Genomic DNA, 13,327 nt, shown 5'->3' with positions numbered 1-13,327 from the left:
ATGTCTGGAGGACCGCCAGACCAATCCAACCCTTGATGTAAATGACTTGTACTTGAGCAATCAATTCATAATCGTGATATTATTTAGCATTATTTGATACATTATTTAACATATGGGCATTATGAGCAAACAATACATACTTTAGTTGTTCAAGTGGTTAAGATCAGTCATCCGTGCATCCAATCGAATTTGAACTCCTTTAGTTTCGAATAAAGGATATATTTTTCTAATTGGGCTTCTCATGGCCCTGCTTGCTATTTTAAGGCGGTGTTTGGGTTTGCTTTTTATTTTAAGCTCTGTGTTTGGGCTTCATGGCCCCCCAAAGCCCACGGAGCATTGAAACGGTGCGTTCCACTGTTAAAGGCAGTGAATCAGGAGGGCAGAGTGGAAGGAAAGAAAGAAAGCAGCGAAGGGGAAGGGTTTGGGCCTTTGGGGTTTAGAAAGAGAGAAACTTTCACTCACACAGAGACACAGCGAGTCAGCAACAGCGACACTATGAGGCTTCTCCAATCCATTACTGGTAATGCTACTGATACACCCTTTTCCTCCATAGCTAGAAAGCTCTAATTTTTCATTTCGTTAGATTTTTTTTTAAAGGTTATTGCTAAATTACGGTGCAGGTCAGTGTAGGCCGGTGCTGCTGCGAGCGCTGGGTCGGCGATACTTGGCTGCGGCGTCAACAGAAGAATACGCGAAGAGAAACTACGCGAGCAACGTGTCGGAGTACAATACGGTCTTGAATTCTCTGAATGCTCAGAGAAGGCATTTCTTACTGAGGGATGTGTATGATGATATGATGCTCGATGGGGTGCAGCCGGACCAGGACACCTTCAAATCCCTAATATTGGGCACCATGAAAGGCTCTAGCTTGCAGGACGCTTTCTACTTTGCTGATCAAATGAAAAACATGGGCTTGGCCCCTGATGTATGCCACCTTTTTTTTTCTTTTTTCTTTTTTCGTTTTTCAAGCTTAGAGAGTATCAACATTTTCATTTCATTTTATGGGGAAATGCAAGTATGGGTGTTTATTAGTTTGTGTTTTTTAACTATTTTTTTATATAAAAATTATAGGTTAATTCGTATAACATTTTGATCACATTGTGTGGGAAGTGCAAGCACTCTGACAAAGCTATTCAGGTGCGGTTTTTTACCTTCTATTTATAAACTATAGACCTCAGTCATATCATTCACTAGGGAATATTGGTATGTATGATGTATTTTATTTTTCCTTTCCTTTTAAAATCAAAGATTTTGGAAGATATGAAGAAGTTTGACGTGAAACCGAAGGTGCAAACTTACATGTGTCTACTCAACGCATGTGCAGCTACTGGCCATTTAGATCGAGTGTATGCTTCTTCTTTTATGCTCTGGCTTTTCCTTGTTCTTTTAATCCATACTCATTCATCTTATCCTGAAAACTATGTGTTTCATTATTACTATGGTGAATTTGACCTCATGCTATTAATCTGCATTGCAATGTTGTTACAGGTACGCAATTGTCCGTGACATGACCGCTGCTGGTCTTGGATTAAACAAGTTCTGCTATGCAGCACTTATAACCGCACTTAGGAACAAGACACCCTTACCAGATGATTTTGGCACCAAAGTAATTATCTAATCTTTCTTTTCCATGTTCTTTCAAGTAAGTTTTATTTTATTATTCTTATGAGTTCTCTAATATTCCCTTTTTGCAATAAGATTATAGAGTTTGTTGAAAGGTCAAAAGAGTGGACATCGGTTGAAGAATCAAGTATGACTGCTGAAAATGTAATGATGGATATAACAGAAGAAGAGTTATATAATATGCCTACTGCTGAATATGCTCGTAGGCGTGGATTTTTGAATAGGCAACTAACCGTGTATCATGCTGCGCTTCATGCTTGTGCAGACCTCAGGAATGTAGAGGTAATATCTCACATCTCTATTTTCTCAGCTCAATACCACTAAAGATACTAGTTTGTAGTTTGTACCCATCCTCCCTTTCTTTTTTCTTTTTTTTGGGGAGGGGTTGTTATTGGGCACTGCCCATGTCTATATGCCTGAACAGCTAGCACCAAAGGTCAGGGTGCTAGTAAGAGTCCCATGCTATTTCCCTTTGCCATAAAAGCTGAATTTATGTCCTTAATACACGTATGAGCAACCCTATGATTTTTAATTCGTATCTTGGATTCTGTTAATCGTGCTAGGTGATGGAAGCTCTTTTGGGGATGCTAGAGAAAGATGGAAAAACTCCTGACCTCTTTATTGTGATGCAAAAGATGAGGTAAATAATTGTTGATTACAAACTTAAGTTTTTACTTAAGCATTGTTCGAATGAGCTATGAATCTTCATTTATGAATGCATAGTGAGATGTAAACTATTATTTGTATACATAGATTTTAAAAGCCTTTCAATCCAATTTGGATTGGAGTGCACTACGTATTTAAGTAAGAAGGCTTTATCTGAATCGTTCCCTAATATGACCTCAATTCGTTCTCTTGTGTCCAAGTTGTGTTCACTGCTATCATTTATATTCAGGTGCTATCTACAGTCTGGGGACATTGACCGTGGTCTTAAGACATTTGACGACTATATGAAGTCAGGAAATCTTCCCGCAGTAGAATTATATACGGTGAGTTTGGAAATAAACACAATATTTGTTTCATGAAACAGCAGTTTATTTCTTTATAATTAACGACTAGCAAGTGAGAAAATGTGCTTGGTAGACAATCTGATTTCTAAAATATCACTGTATCGTTGATTAGCTAATACGGAGATTCACTATTATACCCAATATGTTTTGTAGATGCTTGTGGAGGGAGCCATGATTGGGCATACACCCAAGGGAATGCAAATTGCCCAAGAAACATTGGTATGGTTGGGTGCTTGCAGCTCTTAATTTCTTAGTCAATTTTTTATATAGTAGATCAGGGCCTCGTACAACTCATTTTATGGTTTCATCCAACGCAGGTAAATATGACTTCCCGCAACTTTTATTTGAGCCCAAAAATGGGGAGTGATCTTCTCCTTGCAGCTGCTGGTGATGAGGTTTGCAAACAATTCCTCTTCTAACTTAAGGGTTCTTTGGGTTCTAAATGAATGAGATAGTTCTTTCTCTCTCCTGGTTCTCGATGCATTCTAAATTAGTTTGGACTGTTTTATTAGAAAAGTTTAATACTTTTTTTGCAGACTGGAGGTTATACTGTTGCCAACTATATATGGGATTTGATGCAAGCTCGTAATATAATTCCTCAATTTCCTGCTGTAGAAGCATATTACAAGGGCTTAAAAGTGAGTCTCTTGCCTTATGACGCATTAGTAACAGTATTGTTTATCTCTGATTTACATTTTTTAGTTGATCAATTCAATGTTTTTCCAAAAGATACATCATACGTGCAAATGCTTGTGAATCTAATCAAAGCTCTAGAGTCTTCTTATTTTTGTGGGTTTTGACAAATATTCCTTCATTTCTGTTTCCAAAATTGCAGAAACGTGAGATTCCCAGCGATGATCCACGACTGTTAGTGGTTACGCGGACTTACGATGACCTTCTCGCGAGAAGGGGACCCAGACGACCTTCCAGATAAATGATGACGAAAGTTACTCCAAGGAGTAGTTAGTTCTCATGGATTTTTGTCGTTCAACTAGCATTATTGATGTTTTGGAGGAAAAGAGTCATCGTTTAGAGCAAGTGTTCCTGGTATCAAAAGTTAGGATACCATAAGGTGGATTTCAGTGAGGCTCCGCTTGGTTATGAACTCGGGCGTTTCAACAGTTTGTATGTTGTGGCTTCCAGCAAAAGTCTTGGAATGGGCTCATCTTTTGAAGTTTTTTTTATTTACCAGAAATGAAAAAATAACGAAGTTTAATTTATTTTAGTTTTGCATAAAACTTTCAATAAAATAGTTTAGGTTGAGCCTGGCCATGGCGGTGACGAACCAAGCTATGGCCTTTACTGTCATACTGATTTCAGGGCCTGTTCTGAACTTTGAGTTCTTTCTGTTTTAATTATTTCTCAAGTTGGGCTGAAAACTATAAGTCACACATCCATCGGTAGTTGATGAAATTCCTTGATCAAAAGTTGATGTTTGCACAAACAAATAGTAAACATTATTATTAGCTTTTACCTGTATTAAAAAGAAAAATAAGGTTACTAGTAGCTCTTATAATCTGATCAATACTCTTCTCAAACAAAAAAAAATTCTGATCAATACAAGTGGAAATCTAAAACGTTAAACTCTCTTTCTGCGGTGCTTAATAAAGAGTTATTGCAAATGTGGGTATATAAAGGGTTATTGCAAATGTGGGTATTGGCTTAATCAACGTGTTAGCCTCTTTGCACTCGAGTTCGATCTACAATTTGCACTCGAGTTCGATCTACAATCTCCATTATACTAGAATTGTGCTTGGTTTAAAAAATAATAATAATAATAAAAGCCTATCCGGCCCAAACCGGCAAGAAAGCTCGAATTTTGGGGCCATTGGGCCGTTGGAGTAATTAAATAAGAGAGAGGCAAAACGGTGCGTTGGATGTTGGCAAAACTCGAAAGGAAGAAGAAGCCGTCTTACGAAGTAGGAAGATTGTGAGCCGCCTCAGAGACCGAGAGAGCAGAGCAAGAGCTTCACCGGCCTCAGTCGTTTCGCCGCACTCTTTCTTCTGGTAATTTACATACCCTAAATCCATAATTAATAATTTATCAAAAATATTTTACTAGCATTTTCTATATATGCTATAATTAATCTGAAAAATTACAGATTGATGCAGGCTTTAAATTTTGTGTTTGTATTTGTTTTGTTTTCGGTGTTTTAGGGTTTAAGCAGATATAGGTATCAGGGTGGGAAGGTGGACATGGATATCACGAGAAAGAGTAAAAAGAAGAAATTGGTGAAGGAAGGCGGGAAGGATGAGAAGCGTGGGGTTTGCTACTTGGGTCGGATTCCTCCTCGCATGGATCCTTCAACACTTCGTCAGATGCTCTCTCAGTTTGGAGAGATACAAAGGGTTTATCTTACACCTCAAGACCATTCTGCTCAAGTACATAACATCCGAGCTGGTAAATTTCAAAGGCAAAACTTTTCAGAAGGGTATGTCATAATCTCTTCATATTGATACGTAAAATGCAATTGGTATCTAGCTATTTGATTTCTCAATTTACATCTATAGAGACCCATTACATTGTTATTACTGGCCTATGATAATTTGATTGTCCTTATCTGCACCTGCAGGTGGGTTGAATTTTCTGACAAAAGGGTTGCTAAGAGAGTTGCTAATATGTTAAATGGTGAACAAATAGGTAATTATATATAAATTGAAATCTTTGGCTTGAGTATTTTACTTCTTACAGCTTGCTTTGTAGATGTGTGCGTTCTGCTTGTATTTCTTGTCTAAAAGTTTTGTGCTGCCTGCCTGTTTCCTTCATGTTTAGGTGGGAGGAAGAGGTCATCTTTCTACTACGATCTTTGGAATATCAAGTATTTAAGTAAATTCAAGTGGGATGATCTTACTGAAGAGATTGGTACAGACACTTAATGATTTGTTTTCCCTTGCTTATTGTCATGGAGCTTCATCGTTGTTACTTGTTACTGATTTGACAATGTTTACATTGCAGCTTACAAGAAAGCCACTCGGGAGCAAAAACTAGCTTTAGAAATATCTGCTGCTAAGAGGGAGCGGGATTTCTATCTCTCTAAAGTTGATAAGTCCCGTGCTTTGAGTTGCATAGAAGAAAGATTGAAAAAGGTATATTTTCAAATATTCTTTGAAGAGTGATTATTTGTGCGTTTCTATTTATAAAAAAAAAAAAAAAAAAAAGAGTGATCATTTGATGAAATAAGTAGGAGAGGAATATTTTTCAGTGCAGCCATCCCATCACCATTTTCTCTTGTTTCAATTACTCTTAGTTTTTTCCTTCCTCTTTCTAGCTAGACTATATGAATTAGGTATTACTGTATAACTTCACGTTTTTATGTCATATTTCTCAAATGTAAAATAACGTTAGTTTGCATTAGTAGATGGAGTTATCCGCTTCTTCACTCTTCACTTACCCATTGAAGTCTGCAAATATGATCTGTCACTGTGTATTGCTAAAATAATTCGTCTTCTAGGACTCTTTTTCATCAAAATGTTTAGCAAAATAAACAACTTTGAACTGGGGGCATCAGTTCCCTTTACACACAGCTAGGTAATTCCATATAATTTGTTTCATCTTCTTTAACAGAAGCAAAAGGTCGAAGAAGATCCAGGACTAAAGCAAAAGGCCGAAGAAGATTCAGGACTAAAGCAAAAGGCAGAAGAAGATCCAGAAAACAAGCCTGATCTCCCTGTTAGCCAGCCAAAACGGGAGGTAATTCGCCGGTTCCGACAGAAGACACCTGTTGCAGATAATGCTGCCGAAATCAGACCTCAGCTCTCGAAAGATGTACTTGCAGGGGTGAGCATCGTTTGTTTAATATGCAACCATATATTTTTCCTTATCTGTCACTTAATACTTGCCTGTAACTCCATTTGCAGGTATTTGGTGGTTCTTAGTGCTCAAATTTTTAATGATTGGCATTCTTAAAGTGGAGCTGCTGTAAACCAAGGACATCGTCTGGATCTCCGGAGTGCCTGCCTGTGTTTGAGATTTGAGTGGTCTTTCCCAATTTTGTCACTGATCTAGCCGGAACTAATCTGTATATGGTTTGAACCAGGATCACAAAATCACAGAATATGATAAGTTGCTTTTCGTTTGAGTTATATGGACAAATCATATAAAGGACCTTTTCATGGTTGATGTTCCTCACCTCCCCGGCATGTTTACAAAAACCAGTCTTTTCCTCTGACCGTGATTTAATTTTGCCATGTCGTTTCAGCCTAGTCCCCTTAGTTATCCTTTGGTACTAAGAGATCTACGATGAATATTATTTGTTTTTTTTTAATTTGAAGCCGCAGCCTACGTTTTCTTTCAGTTGTGAATGTTGTATAAGAACAGAACAAATTCACGAACAACCAAACATGCCAGCCATCGCATTAGTGGAAATTAGACAGACAAATAAACAAAAAGAATAGCTACACAAACTGTTGAGGAATATTTCAGTATTGAAAAGAGACGAATCCCTGAAAGGAAAATCAAATCTATCCAAGAACTTAGATTCTATACATTCAAATGTTTTCACTAAGTAACATGACTGTTGAAAGAGTATGTTCAAAGCACATATGTTGGAGAATGAAGATAATTTGCACAAATGGATTGAATACAGAGCCTATTTCTGTTCTAATTAGCTGCAACATCCGCCTCTCTGAGCAACAGCTCCATTCGAGCCTGATGGACCTTGGGGTCGTCCATATCCAACCTTGATGCCAGATGACTGCAAACATCAATAAAATATTAGTTTTGAATTTTTTTTTCCTCATCTGACATATTACATTTCAGATTTCTCAGTGCAAAGAGACTCCAAAGTTTTCTGGACCAGCCAATATGCATGATATCCGTGTTAGGTAGAAGCTACATCAGGCTCGAATATGATATGTCAGAAAAGAACTGGGATTTAAAATCATGTCCCAACTCCTATAGCTTACAATTTCCCTCAACAAAATGACTAAACAGTTACCTCATTAGACACATCAAACACGCCGTCCTGAATATTCTGAAGAATCTTTGCAGCAGTCTTTATGAAGGCCTGAAAAGTACGTTCATCAGTTTAGACATAAATAACACATACAATACAGTGAAATAGAGTCCTGGTTTGAATTGGTTCACCTCCTCAACGTTTTGAGCCGTTCTTGCAGATGCCTCCAAGAATAAAAGCCCATTCTCCTTTGCAAATTGCTCTCCTTCCTCTTTACTGACAGCCCTTCTATGAGCAAGGTCAGACTTGTTCCCTATGAGCATGATTGTCATGTTGGGATTCGCATGCTGCCGGGCATCCTCCAGCCAGCTTGCGAGATGATTAAATGTCTCTCTCCTGGAGAACAAAACAACTTTAATAACTTTTCCGTCTTTAGTTGAGATAACATATAAAGAATTGTGGAAAAGTTGAAAACAGACACAGGCATCGGTAGGGCTCCAGTTAGGCAAACGCACACGAACGCTGACACATTATAATGCAAACACACAATTCACAGCCACCCACCTGGTTATGTCATAAACCAGAAGTGCTCCAGCTGCTCCTCTGTAGTAAGATCTAGTGATGGATCTGAAAGATTCTTGCCCAGCCTGAAATAAAACCAAGGAACCTTGCTTAAGAATATTCACTGGACCACTAAATTACAGCAATAAATGTTGTATCATTACTAGAATTAAGATATATTAAGTCCATCTGCTTGATTATGTCCCAGGAAATATCTCACCAGATGCCCTAAAAACAATATAATGCGCAAAAGAAAAGTAAAGCCCAATAGCATAGAGATTGAGTCATGAAGTAGTTGTGAGTTTACAATGCAAAATGGGATTTTATTCAAAATTACAACACCAATGAGGATATATCAGAATCTCACTTCACCAATTTACTAGTATCAAGTCCTAAACTCTAAAGCTTAGATAGGTTCGTTTGTTAAATTTACAGGCACATCCAATTAGATTAGCAGAAAGCGATAATATCAAATCTTGAAACCAAATAACATGACAAAACAGAGCAGAAGAAAGAAAGGAAATTGAACTTACGGTGTCCCAAATCTGGAGCTTGACAGGACGACCGTCGATGGTGACCATTCGGGCGCCGAACTCGACGCCAATGGTGAGATCATGCACAGGCTGGAACCTCTTGTCCGTGAATTGCAAGAGCAAGCATGATTTTCCTACACCTGCACCGCCCCACACCAAAACCCAATTGTTTTCATTACTCAATTCTCAATTTACAATTCTCAAAAATGAAAAATAAAATAAAATAAAATCAGAAAGCTAGGGATTTCAATAATTGGAACCTGTGTCGCCGATGATGATGTACTTGAAGAGATAGTCGTAAGACATGGTTAGTACGCTGTCGTATCGAGGAAGAACGAGGAAGAAGATGATTCTCCTCGCTGTCTTTCTCTCTCTCTGCTCTCCCTCTCGCTCTAAACTTTCTCTTTTTGGTTTGCTTTGCTTTGCTGGTTTTAGTTTGTTTTACGTACGGACTATATTTCTGACTTTGCCCGCCTGATTATTAATTTCTGGTGTCTCTTATATATAATTAATTAATTAATTAACTCAAACTTAATTGACACTGTGGCGTTTATATCACCGACACGCCAGTGTTTGCTTTGCTTCATGAGATGACAATGATGATTCAGGGTATGCTCCTCCTACACCAAGTCATCATGGCATAGTAGTAAACTCTCTTATCATTGGAATCAAAGATTTTAACGATATATAATCTTGAGTTACTAAATTTTTAATTTCTTTTAATACCTCAAATATACAATCCGGAGAAATTATAATATGATACGGTATTTCTCCTCATTCCGCAGCCCATATGAGCCGTATTTAGCGTAAGGACTGAAAAAATTAAAGGATAAATATATTCCTTCTAATCGAAGGCTAGAGGCTCAGGGGAGACGTATGAAATTGGTTACATGAAAAGAATGAAAATATATTCCGTTATTAAGCCGTTTCCTTAACAAGCGAATTTTGCTTGAAATTGACAAACCAAAGAAAAAGTTCTTCAAATTTAAATCAATCGAGGTAGGCTTTTAACCCTCAACATTATCCAATCAAACCTACCAAGCAGAAAATACCTCATAAAAAAAGCATGGAACATACAATATCTGTAATATAATCAGCCAGCTTAAAAGTCTGTAAGATGCTCTAATAATTCTTAATGAATTCCCAACAAACAAAATAGTTAGCGCAAAGTCTGTATAAAAATGTCAAATCCATATGGCATAAGCAAACCCATAACAAGTTGGGATCAAGTCGCTGAGGTTTTACACTGAAAACTGAATACATGGAACATTCCCATGCTCCCTCCCAGTGGAGTTGAGTGATTTCACTCTTCCATTGCATCGCCTGCTTCTATCACTTCCACCTTCTCGGTCAATGGAATGATCTTCGTTAAGAGAACCTCTGCAACCAAAGAAAACACTACAAGTTCAGAAAAAAGTTTCACTAACTCCATTTGTAGTTTCACTCTTTTCTTTTTCTAAGTTAGGTCCTAGAGTTGGATGAATCTTTGCCTTTCCACAGGGAAGATACAGAAAAAGAAAAAAAAGAGACACTACGGATGTGAACAAATTATGCGACATAGCAGCTGCACAAACACTTACCAATACACCGCCTATGGAGGCATGAATCCTCTCATATATGACACAACATAAAATGATGCTAGGTTTATGATATGCAAAACAAGTATGGCATAAGAGTGATCAGGCAATTTGTGGTTGAATGATACAAAAGCAAAGTAAAAGAAGGGTGTTCCTACCAGTTTTCTTGGAGAATGTATAATCTTTCGCACTGACATAAGTACGAGGTGTGGGCGACAAGTGGTTCCTCAGGTATTCCTTGTGTCCCTGAGGCAGTACAAATTTACAAAAGAATTTGCATTAACATGAAAATATATTCTAGAAAATGGTGAATACTAATGACAAACAACAAACCTTAGTTATTACACAAACATCAACGTTGCTTCCACTTCCCAAGTCATTAAAAATGCCAGAGCATATTGCTTCAGTTACGAGCTTTATGCCTTCATCCCTCTGCATCAAAGTCACAAAACCAAATTTAAGAGCCCTAAACCTAAATACATGAACCAGATATCCACATGGGGATGTTACTACTAATCATGTCATAGAATACTAATGAGATGCGAACGGTAACTTGGGTTGTCTATTATTTGTAACCACAGATTCATAGTACCATACAACAAAGGAGATGCTTTTCAATTCATACAATGCTAACTTACAGTGAGGCCTTCTTTGTACTTAGACTCAAATATGGCCATCGCAGCAAGAGAACCAGAGCCCATTGTAGCAAATGGCAGTGTGTCAGTTGATCCATGGGGATATATCTGCAATATAAAGCATTGGTGTTGGCATCATATCATGCAATCTCCACCAAAAAAAAAATCCATATCACATCCAAATATCTGAAGCAAGAAAAATCTTACAGTATGTAGATGGGGTCCAGTGACATCAACCCCCCCAAGCACCAAAGCAGCCGACACATGACCTTGGTAACTGGACAATATATGTGGCAGTTAGAATCAAAATGTTTAGAATCAAAATGTGTATAAATGCATATAGCTTACTCCTGCAATTTAAAGTCCCCTTCCCGACCCCGTCCCCGAGCCCCCCCACCTCTTTCCTCCTTTCAAAGCTAATAATTGCAGAGCAGTCTTGGAAAGTAATAAAACTGTACCTAAAAAGGTGTTTCTTGAGCAAGGTCAAGGCTGTAACAACCCGTGATTCACGACCAGTATGGTACCGATGCAGTTGCAGCTGTGAGCTGACCATGTCTAGAAATCCATAGAAAGCAAGAGCAATCGATTAGGTATGATGGTCTATGGCGCGAAAATTATTTAGCACACTTCACCTGCTTGTTCATGAACTTCATGCTATACTAAACAGACATATACAAACATTACCACACTAACAACAATCCTAACATTTACCTGTAACAGCCTCCGTATCAGCAGCAGTTCCAGCTCCACAGCAATAAATATTGGGTGCCATATAATGGATCTTTTCACAATTCTTATCACAAACAATGGGTCCTTCAGTGGCCCTGGTATCAGCTCCAAGAATGACACCATCCTGAAGAAGGAATTAGAAAGGAAAATTACAAAATTTAAAGCTTAAACTTTTCATTTTTTTCAAAAATATAATAAATTTGGATGGCAAACAATTGCTAATAAAAATTAGAAAGCAGTTGTACCTGAAAAATCAAACCGACAATGGTGGTTCCCGTCTTCCTATAAGATGGTTGCTGAACCCCCTTCTTTGCAAGCATGTCGTTTCTTCGACAAAGATCAAAACTAAATCCACCCTTGGGAACATCTATTGCCGCCTGAGACATCTTTTTTTCTTTAAGTTTGAAGTTAAACCTGCAAAACCATTTAACACATAGAAGTTTAATAGAGAAATGTTCAAACGTTCCAAACCCTAAAGCTAGTCAAAAACTATTTTATGGAAAAAAGTGAGACTGAAATACAATGCATGCAAATTGCTTTACTGCAATGGAAAAATGAACAAAAACTATGGAGAATGTATGAACACGGATTGGGAAAACAGCACCAGCAGATTACTTGCCTAAGTTAATATACCTAATTTGGAACCATGACAGGGAGAGATCAAGAATATTGAGACAGGGAAGATGCAAATTAAGACAGAAAACACCAGCAAAAAGTGACTGAAAGATATCTAATACAATGGTTGGACTCTAGAACACGGCAATAAAAATAATGCAAAACATAACTGATTCAACAAAATCTCAAGCATTAAGTACAGACAGATGTCCCATGACCCCGTTTTGTAAACTATTGACAACCAAATTTCTGTAACAAAAGGAGCAGCACACAAAAATGACCAACAACTCAGAAGAGTACAAAACCCAAAATTTTCAGAATCGTATCCTATGGCTAACCCAAAATAAGAATCAAACCAAAAATATTCCACTTCATCTATACGATTTATAAACAAACTAATACAAAATAGTTACTCTTACGCATTTAATCAAACAAATTGCGAGCAAAATCACAAGTACAATAATTTTTTTTGAAGAAACCTCCCGTTCAAGCAACATTCCAGTACTAAAGAAGACCTCGCAGAATCAGATCTTCTTCATTTCATACTATAACGCAAGCTAAATAACACAGGAAATTTAAAATAGCTCTAATTTATATTTAAAAGAAAAATGGGGAAAAGACCTCTAATTAGCTAAATTTGAAATTTTGCTTACTGGTAGGCGTTGGGATGCCGAAAGTTTGATCCGCAGAGAAGCAAATCCGATTGGAAGGAAGAGATGGGTGGTGGAGTTCCACAGGGTTTATGTGGGAGACTGATACTATCAAACGAAACGAAACGAAAATAAAGGAAAGCGAGAAGGTGAAGGGAATAGAGAAGACGAACCTGAAAAACTTGTCCGACAAGTCGTGGTGCAGTTTGGGCCTTTCGTCCTGATGTGGCCCAACAGAGCCCAGTAAGCCCATAATATTGAACGACACAAAACCGACCTTAACAAATACAATGTCGTTTTCCCATCTCTAATTAGCTACATACCATGGCACTTTTTGGTTTTAAAATTGTAATCTTAATTTTATTTAGTAAGGGACACTCCTCTTACTACAATTAAGAATCATTTGCACTGTTCAATTATGATTAATTAAAAAAAATAAAGGATTTGTAGTTCGAATGGTTAAGAGTATTTTACCCATGCATAAGGAGTGTTTGAGTCC

The 13,327-nt window shown here is 37.6% G+C and overlaps 4 protein-coding genes across 4 annotated transcripts; 2 read left to right on the top strand and 2 right to left on the bottom strand.

The window, feature by feature from the left end:
- Positions 1 to 137: 137 nt before the first annotated feature.
- Positions 138 to 4,012, top strand: LOC103329766 (Pentatricopeptide repeat (PPR) superfamily protein). The gene is made up of 12 exons (XM_008232271.2): positions 138 to 520; positions 621 to 925; positions 1,072 to 1,137; positions 1,249 to 1,346; positions 1,489 to 1,606; positions 1,699 to 1,905; positions 2,187 to 2,263; positions 2,519 to 2,612; positions 2,787 to 2,852; positions 2,951 to 3,028; positions 3,170 to 3,271; positions 3,469 to 4,012. Exons 1-12 carry the CDS (start codon positions 496 to 498, stop codon positions 3,565 to 3,567), a joined length of 1,335 nt encoding a protein of 444 aa, XP_008230493.1. The 5' UTR covers positions 138 to 495; the 3' UTR covers positions 3,568 to 4,012.
- A 475-nt stretch (positions 4,013 to 4,487) lies between these two features.
- On the top strand, positions 4,488 to 6,751 carry LOC103329765 (RNA-binding (RRM/RBD/RNP motifs) family protein). The gene is made up of 7 exons (XM_008232270.2): positions 4,488 to 4,640; positions 4,791 to 5,065; positions 5,207 to 5,274; positions 5,407 to 5,496; positions 5,590 to 5,720; positions 6,199 to 6,411; positions 6,492 to 6,751. Exons 2-7 carry the CDS (start codon positions 4,830 to 4,832, stop codon positions 6,507 to 6,509), a joined length of 756 nt encoding a protein of 251 aa, XP_008230492.2. The 5' UTR covers positions 4,488 to 4,640; positions 4,791 to 4,829; the 3' UTR covers positions 6,510 to 6,751.
- Positions 6,752 to 7,040: 289 nt separating this feature from the next.
- On the bottom strand, positions 7,041 to 9,114 carry GB2 (GTP-binding 2). The gene is made up of 6 exons (XM_008232269.3): positions 8,883 to 9,114; positions 8,623 to 8,762; positions 8,093 to 8,175; positions 7,720 to 7,924; positions 7,571 to 7,639; positions 7,041 to 7,327 (listed from the first exon to the last, which is right to left on the bottom strand). Exons 1-6 carry the CDS (start codon positions 8,926 to 8,928, stop codon positions 7,238 to 7,240), a joined length of 633 nt encoding a protein of 210 aa, XP_008230491.1. The 5' UTR covers positions 8,929 to 9,114; the 3' UTR covers positions 7,041 to 7,237.
- A 610-nt stretch (positions 9,115 to 9,724) lies between these two features.
- PBB2 (20S proteasome beta subunit PBB2) lies at positions 9,725 to 12,998 on the bottom strand. The gene is made up of 9 exons (XM_008232268.2): positions 12,832 to 12,998; positions 11,809 to 11,977; positions 11,546 to 11,687; positions 11,293 to 11,389; positions 11,042 to 11,111; positions 10,838 to 10,942; positions 10,533 to 10,631; positions 10,358 to 10,445; positions 9,725 to 10,002 (listed from the first exon to the last, which is right to left on the bottom strand). Exons 2-9 carry the CDS (start codon positions 11,947 to 11,949, stop codon positions 9,926 to 9,928), a joined length of 819 nt encoding a protein of 272 aa, XP_008230490.1. The 5' UTR covers positions 11,950 to 11,977; positions 12,832 to 12,998; the 3' UTR covers positions 9,725 to 9,925.
- Between the last annotated feature and the right edge of the window lie 329 nt (positions 12,999 to 13,327).

The sequence above is a fragment of the Prunus mume genome, linkage group LG4, assembly GCF_029339155.1.
Source record: "Prunus mume cultivar Tortuosa linkage group LG4, ASM2933915v1, whole genome shotgun sequence".
NCBI classification, from domain to species: Eukaryota; Viridiplantae; Streptophyta; class Magnoliopsida; order Rosales; family Rosaceae; genus Prunus; species Prunus mume.
Note: the sequence above shows the minus strand (reverse complement) of the source record. Positions and strands in the feature narration are given on the sequence as shown.